Source organism: Macadamia integrifolia, unplaced genomic scaffold (assembly GCF_013358625.1).
Source record: "Macadamia integrifolia cultivar HAES 741 unplaced genomic scaffold, SCU_Mint_v3 scaffold_176A, whole genome shotgun sequence".
Classification (NCBI taxonomy): Eukaryota; Viridiplantae; Streptophyta; class Magnoliopsida; order Proteales; family Proteaceae; genus Macadamia; species Macadamia integrifolia.
The window spans coordinates 150,614-172,528 of record NW_024870630.1 but is presented as its reverse complement, the minus strand read 5'-3'; the positions used below and the strand labels follow the sequence as shown (position 1 = coordinate 172,528).

The window sequence follows — 21,915 nt, the reverse complement described above, 5'->3', positions numbered from 1 at the left end:
AATTTTCTGGGTCTAGAGGTCCACCATTTGATATTATAACCCATCAACGACATTTACTTTTCTCTACAAGAGAGATTGGGTATGCCTCTCTCTCTCTCTCTCTCTCTCTCTCTCTCTCTCTCTTCAATAACTGACAGAATTGTAAGCCATTCATTGTGATCCTATTCTGTATTTATGCATATCGTGTTATACATTCACCTAATTTTGTCGAATATGGGTGCAAAATTTTATTCAAAGAAAAAAGGAGCCAAAATGCTCAGGCATGCAAGAATACGATAGTCAAACTAGCACTGCATGAACAATGAAGACCCAGATAAATTCTTTTACCAAGATAAGCATTTCAACACCAAAATAAGACAACAAATTCAAAGCAATAAGGATAAGATGAAACAAGCATAACAAAGATTGCTGCTAAATTCCACCACCATGCCCTTAGTTAATTCATAATCAACCCACCAAATTTAGATGTCTGTAAAGAGTGAACAGTCCTAGGGAAGAAGCTTTGCTTCCACACAAACTTATATTCCATTACGTGTTCAAGAAAGTAATTAATGAGTTCATAAGTTGGTTTCAACCATCTTGTAACTGTTGGGATGAATTTAGGCCTCAAGGAAGAGAAAGACAAGTTCATGATAGTGTAGAGTCATGGGAAAATCAAAAAATTGCCCCTTCTATCTGTCTTTGAGCTCCTGTTCAAACTGAAGCAATTTCGCACGTATGGGCTCTAGAAAACGCCTCAATTCCCCAGAAATTTGTGTCTTATCTTGCGGAACAAGATCCGTACTTTCACCAACTCTGACTTCCATCTGCACAAAAGGGAAAGATGATTTAATGTAACTGTAGTCAATAAAAGAATGTCTCTAGCACCATATACAGAAATGGCTGAAGAAGCCAAAAACTCAACATCTAGATTGTCAACCAGGATTTTACATCTAGTCCTAGGGCACATGCATTAGGATATCAAGAAATGATAAATGATGAACAGAATATCCAGTCCTTGACAGCCAGACCATCAGCCATACAGGTCACCCTGGAGAGACCAATACATTCCAACTTTCAGGGATTAACGAGGTCTGAATCTGCTCTGCTGCAGCAAAGACTACCACCAGAGACTAGATTGGCCAGATCCAGATCAGCTGGCTAATACAGTCAAATCCAGATTGAGATTGTGAGGAATGATCAGAACCTGGATCTCGATCTTTGAATCCATGACCTAGTATGGGTAAGAAAGCTTTGGCCTCAAATCCATTTTTAAGTGACTACATTATAAAGCAAATTGAACATGCACACCAAATTGGCTGATTGCCTGATCCAGACTGTCACAAAATATGATTCGGGTCCAAACAACAAAAAAAAAGCTTTAAATCCTTGTTAGCCATAGCTCCAACAACTTTGTTAATTGTTGACATCATTTGTTTGTGTACATGTGAGAGTGTGTTTTAGGGTAGGGTAGGGTAGGGTGGGGTGGGGTGGAAGGTTGCTACAACTTTGTAGGCATCACAAAAGAAACCACCTTCCGTAATCAACTAAGCCTTCAAAAATAATAAACTTATTGAAGATATCCATGCCAGCATGCTCTACAACCTTTGAGAACCATCACAAGTTCTATTTGAAAGGGGGGCACAAAATTCTGAATCTGAACCTTAAGCTTTTCCATCTTTATTACTTATTCACACCCACACCTTGATGCAGTTGCATCAGACAGTAATCCTGCATGGATGGCTATATCCAATCTTGGGAGGCTTATAAGGTGCTTATGGCAGTCACCCTCCTGCCCACTGCAACTCCCCTCCCAGGCGGCCACCACCCCTATCTCTTCATCCCTCCCCCTCCCCCTCCGCTGCTTGAAGATGACTTCAACACCAGGCTTCAATCAAAACAGACATGGAATCTCAGAAAAAGCTCGAAGATGACTTCAACGCCTTCACCACCACTAATGCTACCGATCATGATCTCAAACTTAAAGATGTACATCAGTGTCAATTGCCCTCCTACAACATGATCCAGCCATGATCCGGTTTCCCTACCACATCCTAAAAAAAAAAAGTGGAAAGTTTGTGATCAGCTAATCAGCAACCTAAGGACAAAATTGGCAAGTGCACGTCTCTTCTGCCATGTGGAAGAGTCGAAGAGTGATATGGCAGTTCTGATGATTGGATTCATGCACCCCCTTGTAATTCTTACATCCTGATTTTTTCCATACTTTGTTTTGACATGCGACCAACTTTGATTGGGTGAAACTTGATAATGAAAAACATGAAACCTTGAGGTCTACCTGTACATAAAATTTCAGCCCCCGATAATCTTCGAAATGAAAAATTTAGGCACCCACCCAACATATTATAGGTAATCATCCACCAAAACCATCAACCCCCCCCCCCCCCCTTCTCCCAAAAGATAAATAAATAAATAAATGAGAGAGGCTACAGAGTGTACCTGCAAATCATCCAGTTCACCAAAGGAGAACTCTGGTATGTCTATATCGCCCTTTATCTTCTTTTTCTCCTCTCTTACTAACCACTCACCTGAATCATTGTCAAGCATTCATAAAAATAATTAAGGCCAAATGGGAAATAATTTAAATATCTTCAAGATGAAACAAATAAAGAACCTTTTAAGCCAGCATAACTTGCCTTTGAATTTCAATGTTAATTCATAAGTATAGCCAGCACATTTCTTGTTCCGGACAGTAACCAAGAATGCCTGCTCAAAATTTGGGCAATCAAAATCAACCAGTTGTCAAAACCAAGGTCACTACTACTACTACCACCAGTGCCTTTTTTGGATGAATAAAATATATATTAACCCAAGAAGAAAAATATACAAGGTAAAAAGGCGAGAGGGGGGGGGGGGAAGAAGGCACACAGCCAGCTGTAGGAACAAGCCCAAACAAAAAAAGGAGAAAACCTCTAATGGATACAAGCCCTCAAGGGGAAAGGGGAGGAGAATAGAAGATGAAAGATTCTAAGTGTCAATAATAAGCCTGTTCCTAGGGGAGTCAGGGACCGGGTGGGGCAGGGCGGGAGGGTAGCAATTTTGGTGAGACCTCAAATGAGATGGCACTCCAAATCCTTTCAAATGAGCGGGAGCTGGACGTCCATCTACGAAGGTTCCTCTCCATCCAAATATGGTTGATGGTGGCACAAAAGGCAAGCTTCCCAACAGTGTCACAAATGGTGGGAGGTCATATCAATCCAAAGCCATTCCCTACTAAGAGGGAGAACTCTTCTACTAGAGGGCCAACAATGAGAAAGAACTTTCTTCCAGATTGAAGAGGAGAAAGTGCACTTCAATCTGAAAGAAAGGAAGATCACAGGACCACACACTCAAGTTCTATTCAATTCTTCATTCACTTCTCAGCTATAATCAATATTGTCTGTTGGTTACATATAAATAAGACAAAATACATCTCAAAAAGGGAAACTTGCTCTATAAGAAATAAACTGAAATTAAAAACTAAAATACCACTTCTACGTATCTACTCAAACTTAATAAATTAAATATTGCATCCCTCAACTACCAACCCCCTTCAGACCAGAAAACCGGTTTGGTCTGATTGCATCCCAGCTTAGTCCTCCAAAGAGGGTCTGCTCGGTCCGGGCGGTCCGGCCAAGCCAAGGCATCTGCATCAACACCCCCCCCCACACACACACATATCAATTAAGGATAAAATGAGCACAGAAATTTGAGCTTTTTCAAGAGTTGTGTTGTTGAGCAGTGCTTGTAGGATTGGTATCCCAAACTGGATTTCTTCTTTCTACTTCTGCTTTCATCAGGTGTGATCTTACCTCTCTTCTACCATTCTTGTTCTTCATACTTCTTATTTCTCTTGATTCCACTCCAAGTGGAACCCCTGTTTTTAGTTCAATTTTCAGATTGCTAGATTTGGTCATCTCCCGCATTCTGATTTTGTTTTATCCAATATCTATCCTTTGCTCTGTCCAACTGATTCTACATAGATCCTGTTATAATTGTAAATTTGTAGTACTTGCTTTTAGAATCTTTTCCTGAACCTGGAACTGCATTAACAGCACAACAGGTTCAAACCTAAAGAATTGAACCCATCATGCACAACAGAAAAAGGACACATCCACATGTACTACAATGAAGAAATTATAATTACTGCAGACAAATGTATGTCAAAAGAACTCACATCGCCTACACACTTGGTTACTTCTGAAATTTCAGCATTGCCACAAGAAAATTCTAAGGAACTCATAGAAGTAAGCAATTCCTGCAATTCAGGTCCATTGTTAGAATGCAAAAGCCAAGATAATAAAAGCATAAACAAACAAGAAGCAAACCATGATTCTTGCAGTCCCAAATCCTGCGATTCAGGTCCATTGTTAGAATGCAAAATCCAAGATGGTTAAAGCATAAACAAACAAGAGTCAAACCATGATTCTCGCAGTCCCAACAGAGTGGGCTCCATAGTTTGCAGTGCTTAAATTATGTTGACATGAGCAATAAGACACTATTGACTGCTTCCGTCAGTTCAATCACTGAACCCATGAAACCAATTAATAAAATGGTTACCAAGCTGTTTGATCCTCCACAGAAAATTAATTATACATCCTGCTCGAGCATGAGATCAATGAAAACCAATCTGAGCATCAGATCACCAAGAGTTCACAACACAAACCTTTATCCTATTGCTTGCCCATGTATTAAGATTTTTCTCTTCCCACGTTCCCGCCTGCATAAAAAATAAGAGCAGTTACTCAAGGAAAATGCAATCATGGAAAATTAGTGACAACCACAGAAGGACTTCAACCCAAAAGTCGAAAAATATTCCAATCGACCAAACTTTCCTATTCAAATTGGGTGAAATAGTTTCATATTCTATGTTTCAATATTAATGAAGATGCATCACACCTAGGTCCTCAAGCTGTTGCTTGATGAGTACATTGTATAACCTAATCCAAAAGCTTTCAGCTTTCAGGGAAGCACCACATAATGGGCTATAGCTTGGGACATAAACAGTACCCATGAACGGTAATCAAGACTACAAACACTGAAAACAGGTTAGGGTCAGTAAAACATAAGGAAAGGAAGAAAGAATTAGTTTAGATAGAAAATTTATAGGTGACACAACCAAAAGAAACAAAACAATAGAAGAGCAGAAAACAATTATAAAATAAAAAGAGAAAGAAAGGGAGAGAAGATACCCAAGCAAATTCTAGGAATTTTTTTATGCATAATATACAAAAAAAAAAAAAACCCAGGATCTTTTACTCCCAATCCACTCTTCATTCAACCTCTCGAAAACTGTTTCCACGTTAGGAAATTCAATAAAAACTCAAATACCTGGCTTGGAACCAGCGGGATTAACAACTAAGTTTTGCAATAATAAAGATAAAAAAGATCATACAGGACCTCTTCGCTTTCTTATTTTCCTTATCCAACTGGCAGTTACTAAGATACATGACATGGATACCCTAATCCAACACCATGGCCCCGTGGTCTTTTGGCTATCAGATAAGTGACTGATCCTTGAGTTCCAATGCTGTTGAATGGAGTCTAGCTGCAAGAAAGAAAATGGGCTGCGAGGCCAACGGGCCTTGAGGATCCATAAGTAATCTTGGAAAATTTCTTTTGACTGTGGACTATAATCATAGTTGCATGGGTTTCTGTTATATTTGCACTGTTGGCTAGGAGTAGGTCAGTTGTGATTCCACTTCGGCAGTCTTCTTTTTTCTTCATTTAATTTCATATTTTGATCAGAACTGCTGTTAGCAATAGAGCTGGACACCAGTTGTTTTAACTCAGTTTTCGCTCAACTTATAAAAATGTGAGATGCAAGATAGAGGTACTCGGTAGATTCTGTTTTGGATTAGGATAAATGTTCTATATTCCATATTTTTCCAAGAACCCTAGGCTATTCCACACAATCTTTAGTACTACTAGAACACGCATAATTCAAGTAAAACAACTTAGATAAGCATTAAGAATTAAAAGACAGACAAATTATAAACCATTAATAAATTAAGCATCATACATTGCTTTGTTAGTAATTGTTTATTAGAAAGAGTCACATATATTAAAGTAAACAATAGTTATATTATAGAATACAAGTGGATGACTCACTTTATACATCATATATTTTTGAAAAATAAAAATTTGAGAAGTTGGGCAGAAAATCTCCTTCAAATGTTGTTGAGAAACAAATCCACTTGTTTCAAGCTTCTCTGGGTAAGATTTGGCCAAAAGATGCAACAAAAAGCCAATTTGGGAGATAACAAGTCAAAACAGATCGAGATAACCGAGACTGAGTCGAAACAGATCAAGATAACTAAGACTGAATTGAAACAGGTCGAGATAACAGACCCAGTTTCGTCGAGTTAGGGTATTCATATAAAGGCCCATGTGACATTGACCAAGTGGCTGACTGGCTAACGAAACCAAGAAATTTTCAAGATCTTGTACTATAGATGTAAGGGTTAGCAACACCAAACATGGGACGAAATTTCGTGAGGTTTAATTTCAATTTCGATAGGTATTGACTATTGAGATGAAACGCATTGTGACATATAAAGTGTACAATGTTTCGACAGAAATTTCAGCATAACGCCCAAATTTCAGTAACATTTTTCATTTCGCCAAAGTTTCGGTCGAAATGCTACAAAACCTATGTTATAAATACATCGTTTCATTAGTTTCGCCTAGTTTTGACAGAATACCTCCAAAATCCATTTTTCTTCCTCTTTCTGCCAAATCAATGCCGTACAAGCTTGGAACAATGCTTGGGCGGTAGAGGAAACGACTATTTGCTGCCCAACAACAAGATTTGTGCAAGATCCAAAGTTGGAGGTAATTCACTTTTCCCCAAAACTATTTTTTGTGAAAAAAAAAAAAATAAGGCTAGATCCTTGGTTGTTCGTATTCAATAATTTATATGTTAAACATCGTAGCTCAATCTATGACTTCACAAAGCCAGATTTCATTTTCAATTTTCATAATATTTTTAAAATTTTCTGGAAAAAAAAAATTTCTTGTAACAAAATTGTTAAAAAAAATAGGGTTAATACTTAGTTTTGGAGGTCAATTTTATATATGTTGGACACAGTTGGGCCACAAACAACTGGAGCAATTGATGTGTGTGCATTATAACATAAGATTGAGGATGCAACACATACACCAAGGCATGGATAGTGGTGATCAAAATCCGATGAGCTTGCCACTTCTTTTCCCTCAGTGTCATGTGTGGGCACGCGCGTTTGTGTCACGTGCACGGTGCTAAAATGGCATGCAAATGTGGGGGAGTGTTGATGTATAAATTTATACTTCCCTTCCTTACAAGTTTGAGCTTTTAGGTGAAAGGATAGCAAACAAATCCCACAAAGGCAGCAAAGGATGGGGAGTGCATAGGGAGGTAGCAGGTGAAAACCCTCTAGGCAGTGAAGCTATGGTGAGGGATGTGGCTCTTCAACTAAACCAAACTGCACCAGACTTTAATGCAACCACGAGGCAAGAGCCCTGATGAGGCCCCAAGCAGACTTGGCATTGAAGGGACCCGATGATGTAGCAGACCAAGAGACAACGTCATCAGTAGGTCTCCTAGTGATGCTCGACAAGGTACTCCAAATGGAAGACAATGTGGTGGAGGGTGGGGCAGGCCAACCATCCTATTAAATAATGTCAGAAACCATGTCCAATCTGCTGAAACCTGATCTACAAATAGCTCCATCACCCACTGAGTGAAGGAGAACTCCATGAGGGTGCCAGTGCCAGTGGTTAAACCAAAATCTAGTAGTAGACCCGTCATCAATATGAGATCTAATGATCCCATAAGCAACGGGTTTGAGCTTATGGACCCTTCCCCACACCCAAAAAGCATCAAAAAATGATAGAGCTGTCCGGACAGAGTCATTGTGCAGGAGGTGAGAGAAGACCCAATCTACCCAAATACTCTTTTGCTTTGACACTAGCTTCCAAATTAACTTGAGGATACAAGCATGATTGACATTTTTTATTCTTCTCAAGCCAAGGCCCCCCTCCTCTTTAGGGAGATAGACTGATGCCCAACTGACAGGGTGGAGAAACCTAGCTAAATCACAGCCCTTCCAAAGAAACACTCACATGAGGGACTCCAAACTTGAAATAGTAGGTTAAGGGAGCCCAAAAATACCGGACCAATAAATGTAAGAAGAATGAACAAATTTTATTTAACTCTAAACATAATTTACTTACTTCATCTGGTATTAGCATAAAAAGAACTATTAAGGGTGAGAAATCTTCCAAATTGTCACACCAGAGAATAAGTCACTTCGCATCCAATAGACTCAAGAGGTTAGTAAATGACAGAATATTTGAGACTATGGACTTTAATAATTTGGTACTTGTGTGGAAAGGAAAGTAGACCAATAAGGTCAAAAGGGGTGCCAGAAGAAGTTCTAAGTCGCTATAGATCATACCTATGGATATTTGTTGGCTGTTTGCCACGCCCTGTATGAATGGCCAGATACATTCTATCTCATTCATAGATGATCATACGAGATTTAAGTATTTTCATCTTCTAGTACATAAAAATGATGCACTTGATGCTTTCAAGAACTATAAAACAGAAGAAGAGAAACAAGCTGGTAAAATAATAAAGATTGTCAGTTCAAACAGAGGAGCTAATATAATGGAAGGTACACAGAATCTGGACAAAAACTTGGCCCCAAGGCTTAAAGTATCAGCATCAGTATCGAGTATCGTATTGAAAGGGTGATTTTAAGAGATATATCATATCAAAGCGACACAAAAGACACTAAACATACATGTGAAAATGGTCAAGAAATGTATGGAGCTTAGCATGTATGCAAAATATAGTTTTGGCGCATAAAACACTATAAATGATATGTAAAATATATCACGTATAAAAAGGGGGGGAAAAAGTACAAAGAGACAAGTGCATTCAATTAAATATATATAAGGATGAGGTTTCTAATATGTACTAAATACTAACTTTTTTTGGGTGTCGTATTGGTACCATATTGTATCGTTACCTTAAAGATACAATACATATTGACCATTCGCTCAGTTCCCAACAAAGCAAGGTATTGTACCACATTAAACCATGCCTAGGTCACCACACCAAAATGGTGTTGCTAAAAGAAGGAACCAAACTCTTATGGACATGGTCAAGAGTACGATTAACAACTCTAGTCTTCCTTCGACCAACTGGAATAAAGCCCTAAATAATACAGTGTATATACTGAATAGAGTTCCATCAATGCTATTCCAAAAACCATTAACGCTATTCCAAAAACTCCATTTGAACTTTGGAATGATGGAAACCTAGCTAAAAAAATGCGTGTACGGTGCTGTCCAGCCTAAGCAAGGGTATACAATCCATAAGAGAGGAAGTTAGACCTTAGAATAGTGAATGAATATTTCACTGGTTGTCCTAATACTCCATTTAAACTGTGGAAAGGATGGAAACCTAGTTTAAAAAACACACGCATATGGGGTTGTCCAACCGAAGTAAGGGCATACAATAAGAAAGGAAGTTGGACCTTAGAACAGAGAGTAGATATTTCATTAGCCATTTGGTTAGGCCTGAGGGTTACAAGTTTTATGGTCCATCTCAAACACTTCCCATTGTGGAATCTAAGAATGCTAAATTCCAGGAGGAGGATGGCAGCAACAGAGGAAGTTTATGGTCACAGAACATAGAGTTCGATGAACAACTTGTTCCAAATACTCCTACCACATTTGGAAGTGAAGGGTTTGTTCCCTTACCTGTCCTTGGTGAGGGGTCATTAGACTCATTACATGAACTGTTACTTTACGAGAATGAAGTTGTTGTTGAACCGACTGTTCAGCATCAGTACATCGTTGATGAACAAATAGGTATAAGGAGATCCTTGAGAATCAGAAAGTTGACAATACCTTCAAACTACCATTTTACCTCCAAAATTGTGACGATGATATTGGAAATTAGTCGGATCCAACATCCGCACATGCCATCGCTTGCCAAGATTCTATTTTGTGGCATAACACCATGAAGGATGAAATGGTGTCTATGTTAAAGAATCAAGTACGGGAGCTTGTTGAACTACCAACGGGGGGCTACAAGCCTACAACTATTGGTTGTAGATGGGTTTTTAAAGCCAAAAAGGAACCTAGTGGCAAGATAAAGAAATACAAAGCCCAACTTAAGGCAAAGTGGAAAGGATTCCTTGAAAATCGTTATAGCCCTTTTAGCCCACTTTGATCTAGAGTAACATCAATAGATGTTAAAATGGCATTCCTAAATGGTGACATTATAGAGGACGTGTGCATGGATCAACCTGAAGATTTTTCATCAAGCAAAAGGAATCATTTGGTTTGTATGCTAAAAATATCCATATATGGATTGAAACATGTTCTTAGAACTGTACTCGAAATTTGACCACATCATATCTTTCAGCTTTGTGGAGAATTGTATGCCAAAAGAAGCAATTTCATCACCTTGGTTTTATGTGTGGATGATATTCTCTTAGCAAGCAATTATTTAAGGTTGTTGTATGAGACAAAACAATTTCAGACTCGTAAATTTGAGTGTGTCAAAACAAAACCAAAACCGTGAAACTATTTAGTAAATGGTTCAATTTTGGTTTTAAAACTGAGATTGTTTAGTTAAATGGATTAAACCAATAGTAAAGCATTTAAAACCGATTGATATATACATAGTACGTTAAGTCATTCAACATTATGTTTACATTCATTTCAATAAAAAAATTAAGTTCACATTAATCAATTATTTAAAAAAAAAAAAAAAAAAAAGACCTTAGGGTTGTCCTAAAGAGGTTATTTTGACAAAGTATTGGAACATTTGAAGATGAAGCATTGTTCGTCAAGCACACATAGTGAAAGGTGACAAATTTAGTCCAGAACATGCTTGGTGAATGGCTCCAAGAAACAAGAAATGCAGAAGATCCCATATGAACATGTTGTAGGCAGCTTGATGTATGCTTAGATCTACACAAGGCCTAACAACCTTCACAGTGGGGTTTTTGCCAAAGGTTTCGGAAGAATCTTGGTGATGAGGCAAAAGGTAGAAACCACCAATCAGGAGACTACACATGGCAGCACAGTCAAGGTGACCAGACATAAAGTCAAATCATGTCCTTGGACCTAAATTAGCAAATTACCCTTCTAAGGCACCAACCCGTGAGGTCGGTAGATGAACGATCATCATATTCAATACTGTACCGATCACAAAGCTCCAAACTTGGCAGATCAGTGCGCCACCATATCCTAACCAAGCACAGTACTGAATCTCCCTTCCAAGATTCCCTCCTCGCCAGCTGAACAAATCTTATCTGTTAATGCCCATGAAGGAAATTCGCAGAAGATCTGTCCAAACATTGATTCCTAACAGATCAAGGCAGCACTTGTCTAATAGGACTCCCATAAGGGATTTCCTACTAAAACTAGAAACCTAACAAATCAGGTGATGCAGATCCGGGTTCCAAAAGTCAAAATCGGATCGCTTATGGGCCCACAATTACAACTAAAACAGTTTACAAAGAAGTAGGGGCATTATTGTAATTTCTGGTACAATTTGAACCCCTTTTAGAGTGAAATAAGTGAATAGGGACTTAACAGGGATTAAATCTAAAGAGAAGGACCAATTCTGGAAATAAAGGAAGTAGTGGGGTTAACCTGAAATAACAATTGGAAGAGAAGGAGTATTCTGAAATTACCAAAGATAAAGGAAATATTAGAACACAGGTTTAAGAAAAGAAGGGGTTTACTGTAAATATAATTAACTAGGGAACTAAAGAATAAAAGGAGAAGGTCATCTTCTACCTTAGGTCACGTTAGGGAGCAAAAAACCAGCAGTAAGGCGAGGTTTCAGATTGATGGAGCTCCTTCAACAAGTCTCGGTTTGGGCTGATCTTCCAAATGAAGGCTTCCAACCCTGTGCCCTCTTGATTCCGGCGGACAAGTACCTCAAACCAGCAATCGACAAGGAACCATGGCACCTGCAACTCAGATCTACCGCAAGAACAAAATCAGGTCTTGAAAATCTGGTTAGAAACTTTCAATGGAGATCATGTCTTGACTGAATCTGTGTAGGTGGAGGCAGTTCTACCACATGAATGTCTTCTCACAATCTGCAACTGTTCCGAAGAGTAACCGTAGAGATCGACGACAAAACAAGAGCTGGAAATACCGCCCAGAACAGGGTATTCTCAAGTTTGAGAAGTAATCAACAAAGAAATAGGGAGTATATCAGAGAAAAGAAGAAGATAAAGAAGGAAAAAAGAGAAGAGTTCAGGGAGAGAACTTCAAAGTGGGAGAACAAGCTTCTCGGCAGCCATACCATTCATTCAAATCTAATTTCAGTTTCATTCAATTCTCAAAAACTGAGTTCTTCTCTATTACATGACTAATATAAAGGAAAAATCAAATAATTAATGGAAACTACTTGAAAATGGAAATTATTCTAAAATTAGAAACTAACTAATACAAAAGAAATTGTTTCTAAATCCAAAGAGAATCAAATCAAAAGATTTTTTTTTTCTCTAAGTCCATCGTGCAACTGCATCATCGGGACTCTCTCCAACTACCGCCATCCATCCATCACCTATAAATCCCAAGGTAAGACTCAATAAAAGGAGTTGAACACTTACACTCATATTCTTGAGTATCTATTGCGAAGGAGATCTTACTTAGGCATCGGAGAATCCCCCGCCAAGATAGTTCGACACTCTTCCCTATCTGTCTCTTTCTGCAGGTCATTTAAAGTGCCTATGACGGTTTCTTGCCCTATCATTGGGGGAGAAGGATCCTGGCCCGACGAACCAGCTAGCACAGGCTCCTCAGGGTTTAACCCCTTGGGAGCATAGTCCCCAAGACAGACCATTTTCAAGGTGATAGATTGCTCACTTAAGAACTCCACGAAGGGAGACTTAGGTTCCTTCGGAGGACTGTGCTCCCCCGAAAGCTCTGAGGCCTAGGACTCTATAAACGATGATGAACAATAATTGATTGTCTCGGTACTGCCTGAGCTACAACTGGACTCTTCCCTCATAGGGGCGACTTCAAGTTCTCCGACTCGAGAAGGACAGTACTCAAGGTCACTATCAGAAGGCATACCTAACAACTTATTAGGCCGAACTGAAGCGTGTTTTCCGAACCAAAGTCGAGGGTCGTGATCACTGAAGCTCAAGGCCGATTTGAGGCGTAGAGCAAACTTGACGAATGATGGAAATGAAAGAGACTTTCCAAATAGAAAATGACGACTAAGATTAAACCACTACAACAGTCTACATGATGCAACGATTATCGTTCCCGAAGCATAATTATGACGCCAGCGCCATGTGTCGTTTGGTGCGGAATTCCTGTCTAGTGGTTGGCGGACATTAAATGCGCTCAGAAGTCATGTCAAAGCCGATCCAAGTAACATGGGAATCGATCCGCCCATTAGTCAAGGCCGAATCAAACTCCCACAGACCAATCAATAGTCCTCGGCCTACAGGAGTGGGGGGCCTATGATGAGGCACAAGTAGCAACCACCAATTAGGAAACTGCATGTGGCAGCATAGTCAAGGTGACCGGACATACAGCCAGGTCATGCCCCCGGACCTAAATTAACTTTCTAAGGCACCGACATGTGAGTTCAATATATGAACAATCATCAAAGTTGGTATTCTACCGATCATGGAGCTCAGAACCTAGCTGATTAGTGAGAGACCATATCCTGACCGAGCACAAGACCGAATCTCCCTTTTGAGATTCCCTCCTTGCCAGCTCAGCAAATCTTATCTCTTGATGCCCACGAAGGCAATCTGCAGGAGATCTGTCCAAACATGGACTCTTAACCGAACAAGGCAGCACTTGCCTAATAGGACTCTCATAAGGGATTTCCTATTACAACTAGAACACCTACCAAATCGGGACTCTCTCCAACTGCCTCCATCCATCCCCTATAAATACTAAGGTAAGACTCCAAAAAAGGGGTTGAAAACCCTTACACTTGTATTCTTAAGTATATGTTGCGAAGGAGATCTGACTTAGGCATCAGAGAGTCCCTCACCGAGACAGTTCGACACTCCTCCCTATCTGTCTTTTTATGCAGGTCATGCAAAGCCCCTGTGACGCTTTCTAGACACAACACTTGGTATACCACACTGGAAAATAACAAAGAAAGTGTTGAGATATCTTCCAGGCACTGAGGATCACATGCTCACATATAAGCTTGTTGATAAATTGAAGCTCATTGGACAGTCAAATTCAGACTATGTTAGATGTGGAGATACAAGGAAATATACCTTAAGGAACAATTTTTCTGCTTGTTGAAGGAGCAATATCCTAGAGGATTATTAAGCAATCTAACATTGCATCCTCCACTATGGAAGCAAAAGTTGTGGCGAGTTGTGAGTTTGTCTCTCAGGCATCATGGTTACGGAATTTTGTCCCAGATCTTAAGGTTGTTCAGTCCATGGAGAAACCAATACAGATCTTCTATGACAATACTATTACAGTTCATTCTCTAACAACATGTGCTCTTTGAGTCGGTGTAGACACGTAAAGATAAAGCATTATGTTGTTAAAGAGGATGTTCGGGATCGTCGAATAGCAATTGAACATATTGGTATTTGAGGAAATGATTGCAAACCCTTTCACAACAGAGCTTCCACCCAAGGTATTTGTGGATCATATGGGTCATATCGGATTATGTAAATCACTTTGGAACTAATGTTTTATCATATATATTGTAATAAATAGTTTGAATCGTGAATTTAAGTTTTCTGTCATTTGTTGTATTTTACAAACAAAGTAAAAATGACAAACACTTGGTAAAAGTTTAACCCAAAAGTGACCATGGTTTTGGTTCTATAAGGATAAAAGCTGCCACGTAAGGATTCATTTTAAAAAAAGAACACTTACTGTAATACATGGAAAGGGGTGTTACAAATTATTAAACAAGAACCGCAATGATCAATAAGTAGGTTCATTTTGAACATAAAGGTTGCCCATAAGTTTTGAGCCTGGTTGCTATAGTATCGTCATACATCAAGTTTGCAACTCAGGAAAATTCTCCTCCTTGACATGTAGCAATATGGGCCAAGTGGGAGAACGTAAGATAATGTGCATAGATTGCCACATCAAGAGGGGCATATGTTCTCTGATCTGTTACCGTCCCCCTCCACCTCCATTGATGGTAGTAAGGGGAGGGTGGCAACATAAGAGCAAGGGGTCCTAGTCTGGGCAAGCATTGAGAGACAACGGTTCAACCTAATTGAGAGATTTGTCACAACCTCTGTGGAGCTATAGAACCACTACAGACCAGAAACAGGGTGCTCCCCAATCTTCAGTAGCAGCAGCTGTCATGGCACCACAGGAGACCTTCAAGAAGTTGATGAGGGCGTCTAATACCAGTGGTAGAGTTGAGCGAGACAATGGCCGGACTCTTGGCACCTAACAGAGGTAATACCTCTATCCAGTTTGTTTTTCAGCATTTGGTTCTGAAGTTTTCTTTCATTTCACTTATTAATTCTTTAGAGAACTGAATGCAGAAAAATATCAACCAACAATTGATAAAATCTAATAGAATACAAAGAAATCCAATAAATAAAATCAAAGCCTGAACTGCAACCACTTTTAGAAAATGTGTGTGCCAACCAAACCCGACCAAATCACTCCACCCTCTGTAAGCTACCATGTTCTGTTGTCAAGCTGCTCTAGAAGCTATGACTTGACCAGTGTCATCTATCGAAAAATAATAATTTTGGTAAAATTTGGAGCATTTTTTTCTCAGGAGAATAAAAACACTGACGCCATAGTTGTTGTGGAAACTATTACGACAGCAAAAGCAATTGCTTTGGTTTGATAGATCACGTCGACTAAGACAATGAGAGCACTTATATTGAGTAGCAATCAACTATGCCTCAATCGCTCGAAATTTCAACTGTAGCAACATCATAACCGCAACAAGAAAGGACTAGCTGCTAGTGCATTGATATTCAAACATGTGGAAGAACATAGAAAAACTTACAAACCCAAGGGAAAAATAATAAAAAAAAAAACAAGGAGACAGAGAAGGATGGCACCTACTCGATTCCATACAGATCCTAATGCGTTGGGCTGTGATTGCATAGATATGTCATTAGCAGAAAGCCTGCGTGGGACTGGTGGTGGAGCAGCGTCTTCTTTCGCTTGCCTGACCCAATACGTGTACGAAGACTGCTTCTCCGCAACCTCACTCTCCATTCCTGCCTAAACCTTCAAAAGCTGATCGAAAGCTCCAACCACAACAGACTGCGCCTTCCTATATCTATATAGATAGATCAAAAGGGCGTCTGTGCTGATGACAGTAAGGACCTTATCGATATAACAAATTCACAAGCCAGAGGAAAGAAGAGCTAAGATTTGCGAAGGACTTGGAAAATTGGTTCCTAGAGGGATCTCTGCGGCAGAGAGAGGGAAAGAGGTTGTGAGATCTGAATGGGCGAAAACCAGAGAGTTGAACTGCTTTTCTTCCGACTTTCGTGGCGAAGAAGGCCGAATGTGGTCGCGGAGACTTTGACTCTAATATATCGAAACTAGGGTCTATTAGACATTGGATGATGGAAGTCATGGAACCATGGATATGCTTCGCCAACATTCACACCAGGCAAAACCTAAAATTACAAACTACAAACTCCTAGTTTTAATTAATAAAAGGGTAATTTATAACGCCACCCTCTGGAGAATGTCACAATTATAAAAACACCTCATCTGTTTTATCAAATTAGACTCAGACCCCCTACCGTTAATCACTATTAAGTTAAAAGTTAAAATGACCATTATACCTTTTTCACTAAAACTCATTTTAACTCAATTCTTCTTCACTCCTACCTATTCTCACCTTCCCTACTCCCTCCAATCACCTCCACCTGTCCCATTCTTCCCATCTCCCTTTATGTATTCCCATTTCAACAACAAAAAAAAAGGGCCACTTTCATCTTTCTACATTATCCACCATTGCCATTTCCTCCTACTTTGTATGAATAGGAAGAGGACTTGCAAAAGCAATAAATGAATCAAATTGACAAAATGGTAGAAAGTGAGAGAAAGATTATTGTGATTCTGTGGATTTACCTTGTCGAGAGCTCTGAGGCACTTTGTGCAGCTAGAATAGGAAGAGTTTTGGCAATTCCACTCCAAGTTCTTCGCGGTAGCGGTAAGTGTCACGTTATGGTGAGAACAAAGGTTGAATGCAACGGGACAATTTTTTTTTTGTTTTTACCAAAAGATGCAAAACTCAAAAAAATATATCAATTGAGCATCCACTGCTTTCTGGTCGTCCTTCTTCTCCTCTGGAAGTGTCTTTTTTTCCTCTTTTTCTGCTTCAAAGAATTCAGCTTCCACCTTCTTTTTCTTTTTTTCACCTTCATTTCCAAAATAGTTATCATCATATTTCTCTGCATTTATACCGGAAATGTCTACCTTGGTGGAGATCCTAATCACATATGATTGGTTAACACAGTGTAGAGGAACACCATTGACCTTGAATGGCCCCATAACGAGAAGTAATCCAGACGGAAGTTGCTTAAGGAAAACACCTCTTTTCCCCTTAAACCTCCCAGCAAGGATAATCAAAATCGTTCTAGTAGTAATACTCTACCTGAGCTTAGTGGGCTTTGGCTTGCACTTGTTAACAAGCAGCTTCTTGACATCATCGCCGAGATAGAACTTGGGAGGCTTTTCTTCAGGTTTTGGTGCCATTGGTTTGGTGTCGTGTCGAGGGAAGACACCACCGTTATTGGCCTTGATGGGAGTCCCTTTTTGTATAAGTTCCTCAAACCCTTGACGTCCCACAGAAACACATATTACATCGTAAGTCGCATTTAGTTGAGGAATGTAGATGTTATGGCTCTCAAGCGACGTCTGTAGCGAATTCACACGTCTGTTCCGCCTGGTCACCGCAAGGTCCTGTGGGTTTCGTCCTTGTCGTCCGTTGTCGATGCCACTGCCGCTGCTTTGAATGATCGCCGGTGGTCCAAAAATTACAATTTGGGTGAAAGAAATATTAACTTATTGCAAGGGTATTTTAGGTACTTCATATTTAATAAGGGTATTTTGATATTTAAAATAAAATATAGTTGTTGACATCAACATATAATGTATATTCTTTAACAGTGACTAACGGTAGGGGGTTTAAGTCTAATTTGGTGAAATATAGGGGGTGTTCTTATAATTGTGGCATTCTCCAAGGGGTGGCGCTGTAAATTACCCTTAATAAAAATAAGGTGAGTGGTAGCTGGACGTGGATATTGTAATCTTATTTTCATTTTCTTTTAATATTAATCGTCTATTTAATATTAAATTAATCTAAATCATTGTTAGGATTTAAAATATAACCGCAAGCCTACGGATCAGTGTAGCTATGGGTCGAACACAGGGAGAGTAGCCACTTTATTTTTGGCTTCTTTTAATAATGCGAAAGTGAACCGATTAATGGTTGTGATCTAATTCTAACTGTCGTCCTAAACATATGTATCTAAAATAACGTCCTAACCATTCGTCATCTAAGAATTTAAATACATAAGCCACGTAATTAAAATTAAATAAATAAATAACTAAAAATAAACAACCCATATAATTAAAAAACAATGAAGGAAAAAAATGCTGAAATAAAAATAAAGTAAAATAAAGAGAATAAAGCTAGAGAGAGGCTCATAAGTAGGTTTCTCTACTTAGCCCGAGGGATGCATTATAATATGAGCTTCCCTACTTGACCAGAGAGTCACTCTTACAAGGGTTACTCTACTTGGCTTTAGGGAAAGGGAGGTAATTAAAATAAAAACAACAAAATTATGGTTCTATGGCTAGGAGGGGCAAAGCCAACACATACACTAGCCATGAACCTTGGGGGAAAGGGAAAGCAATAATGTAACGACTGAAATTAAAATCCTAAATTAAGAAAGAAAGGGTAGTCTGAAAAGGAAATGAGAGGGGGGGAGAGAAGACTATTAAAGAAGCCTCCCTACCTGAATCAATACTTGAACTTGAAAGCTTGGGTGATTTGAGATACTACCAACCCTAAAAACTAGATCTGGAATTAATCAAATCTGAAATTTCTAGATCTGGAGAAAACAAATCTTGAAAAAAAAAAAAAAAAAAAAACTAAACTTAAAAAAGAGATGCTTCACGGCTCGTGATCTTATCACCTAGATCTAAGCCTAGAACTATAACTTAAAAATTACAACTTAATTGCATAAATCATAAACATAAAAGCCTGAATAAAAATAAAAAAGTACTTGTATTAATTGAAATAAAAAAAAAAATATTACATAAGTGATTAAAACAAAAACAAAGAAGAACTAAAACTAAAGAGAGTGAGAGAGGGACAAAGAGAGCAACTAAAAAAAAACCTAGAAGAAGAATGAAGTGTCCCCCCTCCTCTTACATGAGTTATATTTATAGAGAATAGAGAGGTAGGGTAACAAATTTATCTTTCCTAAAAGGGGAAAACCCACAATTGGTAGATGAGATATTTTGAGACCAAAAGTGCTAAGGTAGAGGAGAGAGAAGAGAGAAATAAACTTAGAGAATTTTCTATAATTTTTTTGCTTATTTTCTTTCCTTTTTTATTTATTTTTCTCTTTTTTTTTCTCTCTCTTCAAATCTTGTGCACAATCTTGTTGGCCGATTTTTTTTTTCCCTTGGACGATTTTCCTTTTTGCTTTGTGTGATTTGGACAATATTTTGGTGATGATGTGGAGGAGAGAGAAGATTTGGACAAGATTTATTTTTTCCTTATTTTTTTTTCTTGCGCAAGAGACCCCTCCCACGATTTTCCTTGCTTTGAAGATTTGAACAATCTTCTAATTTGATGTGGAAATCCCCTCCATACCCTTAGTGTTTTAAGTGAGTGAAAAGCTCACCAACTACACTAGGTAGTTGTTGTTGGAGAGATATGACACCTGATAATTCTTAAGGCCTTTAAAATACAAAACCTACAAAAAGAGAGTAAAACTCAAAGTAGCTATATTCTATATATGTAAAAATGCATGCTTTACTACTTAGATTTCACACGTAAATGTGCTTATCAATCATCTATTAGTTTTTTATATTGTAATTGATTCCCAGTTGTTAGGGTGGAGAGATGACTGTCACTTATCTTTACCTTATTATGATGGTCACTAACTGTTCCAACTTCTTCCCTTCCAAAGGGCGATCAGGGAGAGTAAGATAATGATAACCTATTTCTCTCTCTCTCTCTCTCTCTCTCTCTATAGAATTTTCTCTTTCTTTACATCATTCTTGTACAGTTAAATAGGAAAACATCTACAAGACTCCAACCCTCTAAAGAAGAAGTGAAAACAGAATTTCGTTGTGCGAGAGGTTTTGTAGAGGATGAATCCTTGTGTGACAAAGGATTTCAGTTAAACGGAGAGGAAAAAGATTAACACTTAAATCTCACCTGGCAATATCGACAGTTATTAATAAAGAACGTTATTCATTCCTATTTTCCTGCACGTACCGCAACCATTTAACTAAAAAAATATATTATTTTGGGTTGAAATTTACAAAACTATCCAAAACAATATTACTCCCTCAATTAATAATTGTTTTTTACAGTTATACCCTCACCCCCCCTTTCTCATTCGTCCCCTACACGGCCTCCCTGGCCACACCTTGATTACCCTGATCACCACGCTTGACATCTTCACCCATATTGTCGATCAACTCTCCGATTCTATTAATGGGGATGAACTCTATTCCATCATCGGCCACTGCCTCGAAGGTCTCAACCTCTAGACCCTCAATCCTTAAACCACGCATGGAATTGAATGAATGATCCAACAAAGCCTTATTCCAAACAGAGGATTGAATGAATGATCCAACAAACCCTTATCAGGCATAGAATTAAAGGAATGATCCAACAAACTACTTTCAAGTCTAAATAATCATTTCCTCCCACGCCATTTCATCTCCAAACTAGCAAAGCAAGATCCTTACTTTGATTTCGATTTCTTTTCACTCTAATCCAAACCGAGGAATTTTCCCCATGAAAACTCCATGGATGAGATAGGCACATTATAATGGGTAGTTTTGTAAATCCAAACCCAAACAGTTAGTGGGTAGTTTAGTAAAAGGAAACCCAATAGTGATTAATCTTATAGTTTTCCCAAAAAAATTTATGGACATAGTTGTCTCCAGTGACTCTCCACTCTCCACTCCCCACTCCATCCTAAGGTTCACAAACCCCCTATAGGATTTTTTAGTATTTTTCTCAAAAATCCCTCATGATACCCCATGTGTGCATTTAAATAAGCATGGCCTTATTATAGACTATTTAAATTTATTATTACTACATTTTCAAACATAAAGATGGAAACTTTTGTATTCATTACTAAGCATTTTTCCTAATCTAAAGGCCAAAAAGCCGCTAGCATTCCTAATTCCATTGTAACCCCCTAGCATTCCTGTCTTTTTCCCCCATTAGTATAAACTACTTAAATTTCTTATCATATTTAGTTTTGATATATTTATATATAATTTTTAGGTAAAAGATTGGGTATGGTCTCTGCATACGTAAACTAGTACCATTGTGTCTATCTCTCTCTCTTCACCTTTTGATATAACCCCCTACCCCTCTTGTATGATACCTCATCCGGCATATACTAGCAGCATACCTCTCCCTCTCTCTAATTTTTATTTTACTTTTTAAACCCAAGGGATTTGAATAAAAAATGAAATGATTTTCGATAACAATGTGGAATGATTCGGAATTAGTGATAATCATGTGGGATAATTATATCAAAAGCTTATTTTTTAGATTTGAAAATTTCACTTCGTTGTACTATAACTTCCTTTATGGTTCCGTTTGGTTGGAAAAGGAATCAAAAGGAAGAAAAATGAAATTTTCAAACTTAAAAAATAAATTTTTGTAATCATTATTATATTCTATTTGTTGGCAAAACACAATTTTATTGCATAAAAGAG

The 21,915-nt window shown here is 38.5% G+C and overlaps 1 protein-coding gene and 1 pseudogene across 1 annotated transcript; both read right to left on the bottom strand.

Moving 5' to 3' along the window:
- Nucleotides 1-405: 405 nt before the first annotated feature.
- LOC122071040 lies at nt 406-16,507 on the bottom strand. Its single transcript, XM_042635306.1, has 6 exons — nt 16,036-16,507; nt 4,643-4,696; nt 4,154-4,234; nt 2,634-2,703; nt 2,437-2,525; nt 406-806 (listed from the first exon to the last, which is right to left on the bottom strand). Exons 1-6 carry the CDS (start codon nt 16,189-16,191, stop codon nt 672-674), a joined length of 585 nt encoding a protein of 194 aa, XP_042491240.1. The 5' UTR covers nt 16,192-16,507; the 3' UTR covers nt 406-671.
- LOC122071035 lies at nt 16,198-20,751 on the bottom strand (annotated as a pseudogene).
- Nucleotides 20,752-21,915: the final 1,164 nt, after the last annotated feature.

What these genes read in the sequence shown, in the direction of transcription:
- LOC122071040 (XM_042635306.1), bottom strand. Translation starts at nt 16,191, where the DNA reads ATGGAGAGTGAGGTTGCGGAGAAGCAGTCTTCGTACACGTATTGGGTC. An exon ending in GGGCAAGCAATAGGATAAAG is followed by an intron (nt 4,235 to 4,642) that starts GTTTGTGTTGTG and finishes CCTGAATTGCAG; the next exon opens with GAATTGCTTACTTCTATGAG. An exon ending in TAACCAAGTGTGTAGGCGAT is followed by an intron (nt 2,704 to 4,153) that starts GTGAGTTCTTTT and finishes AATTTTGAGCAG; the next exon opens with GCATTCTTGGTTACTGTCCG.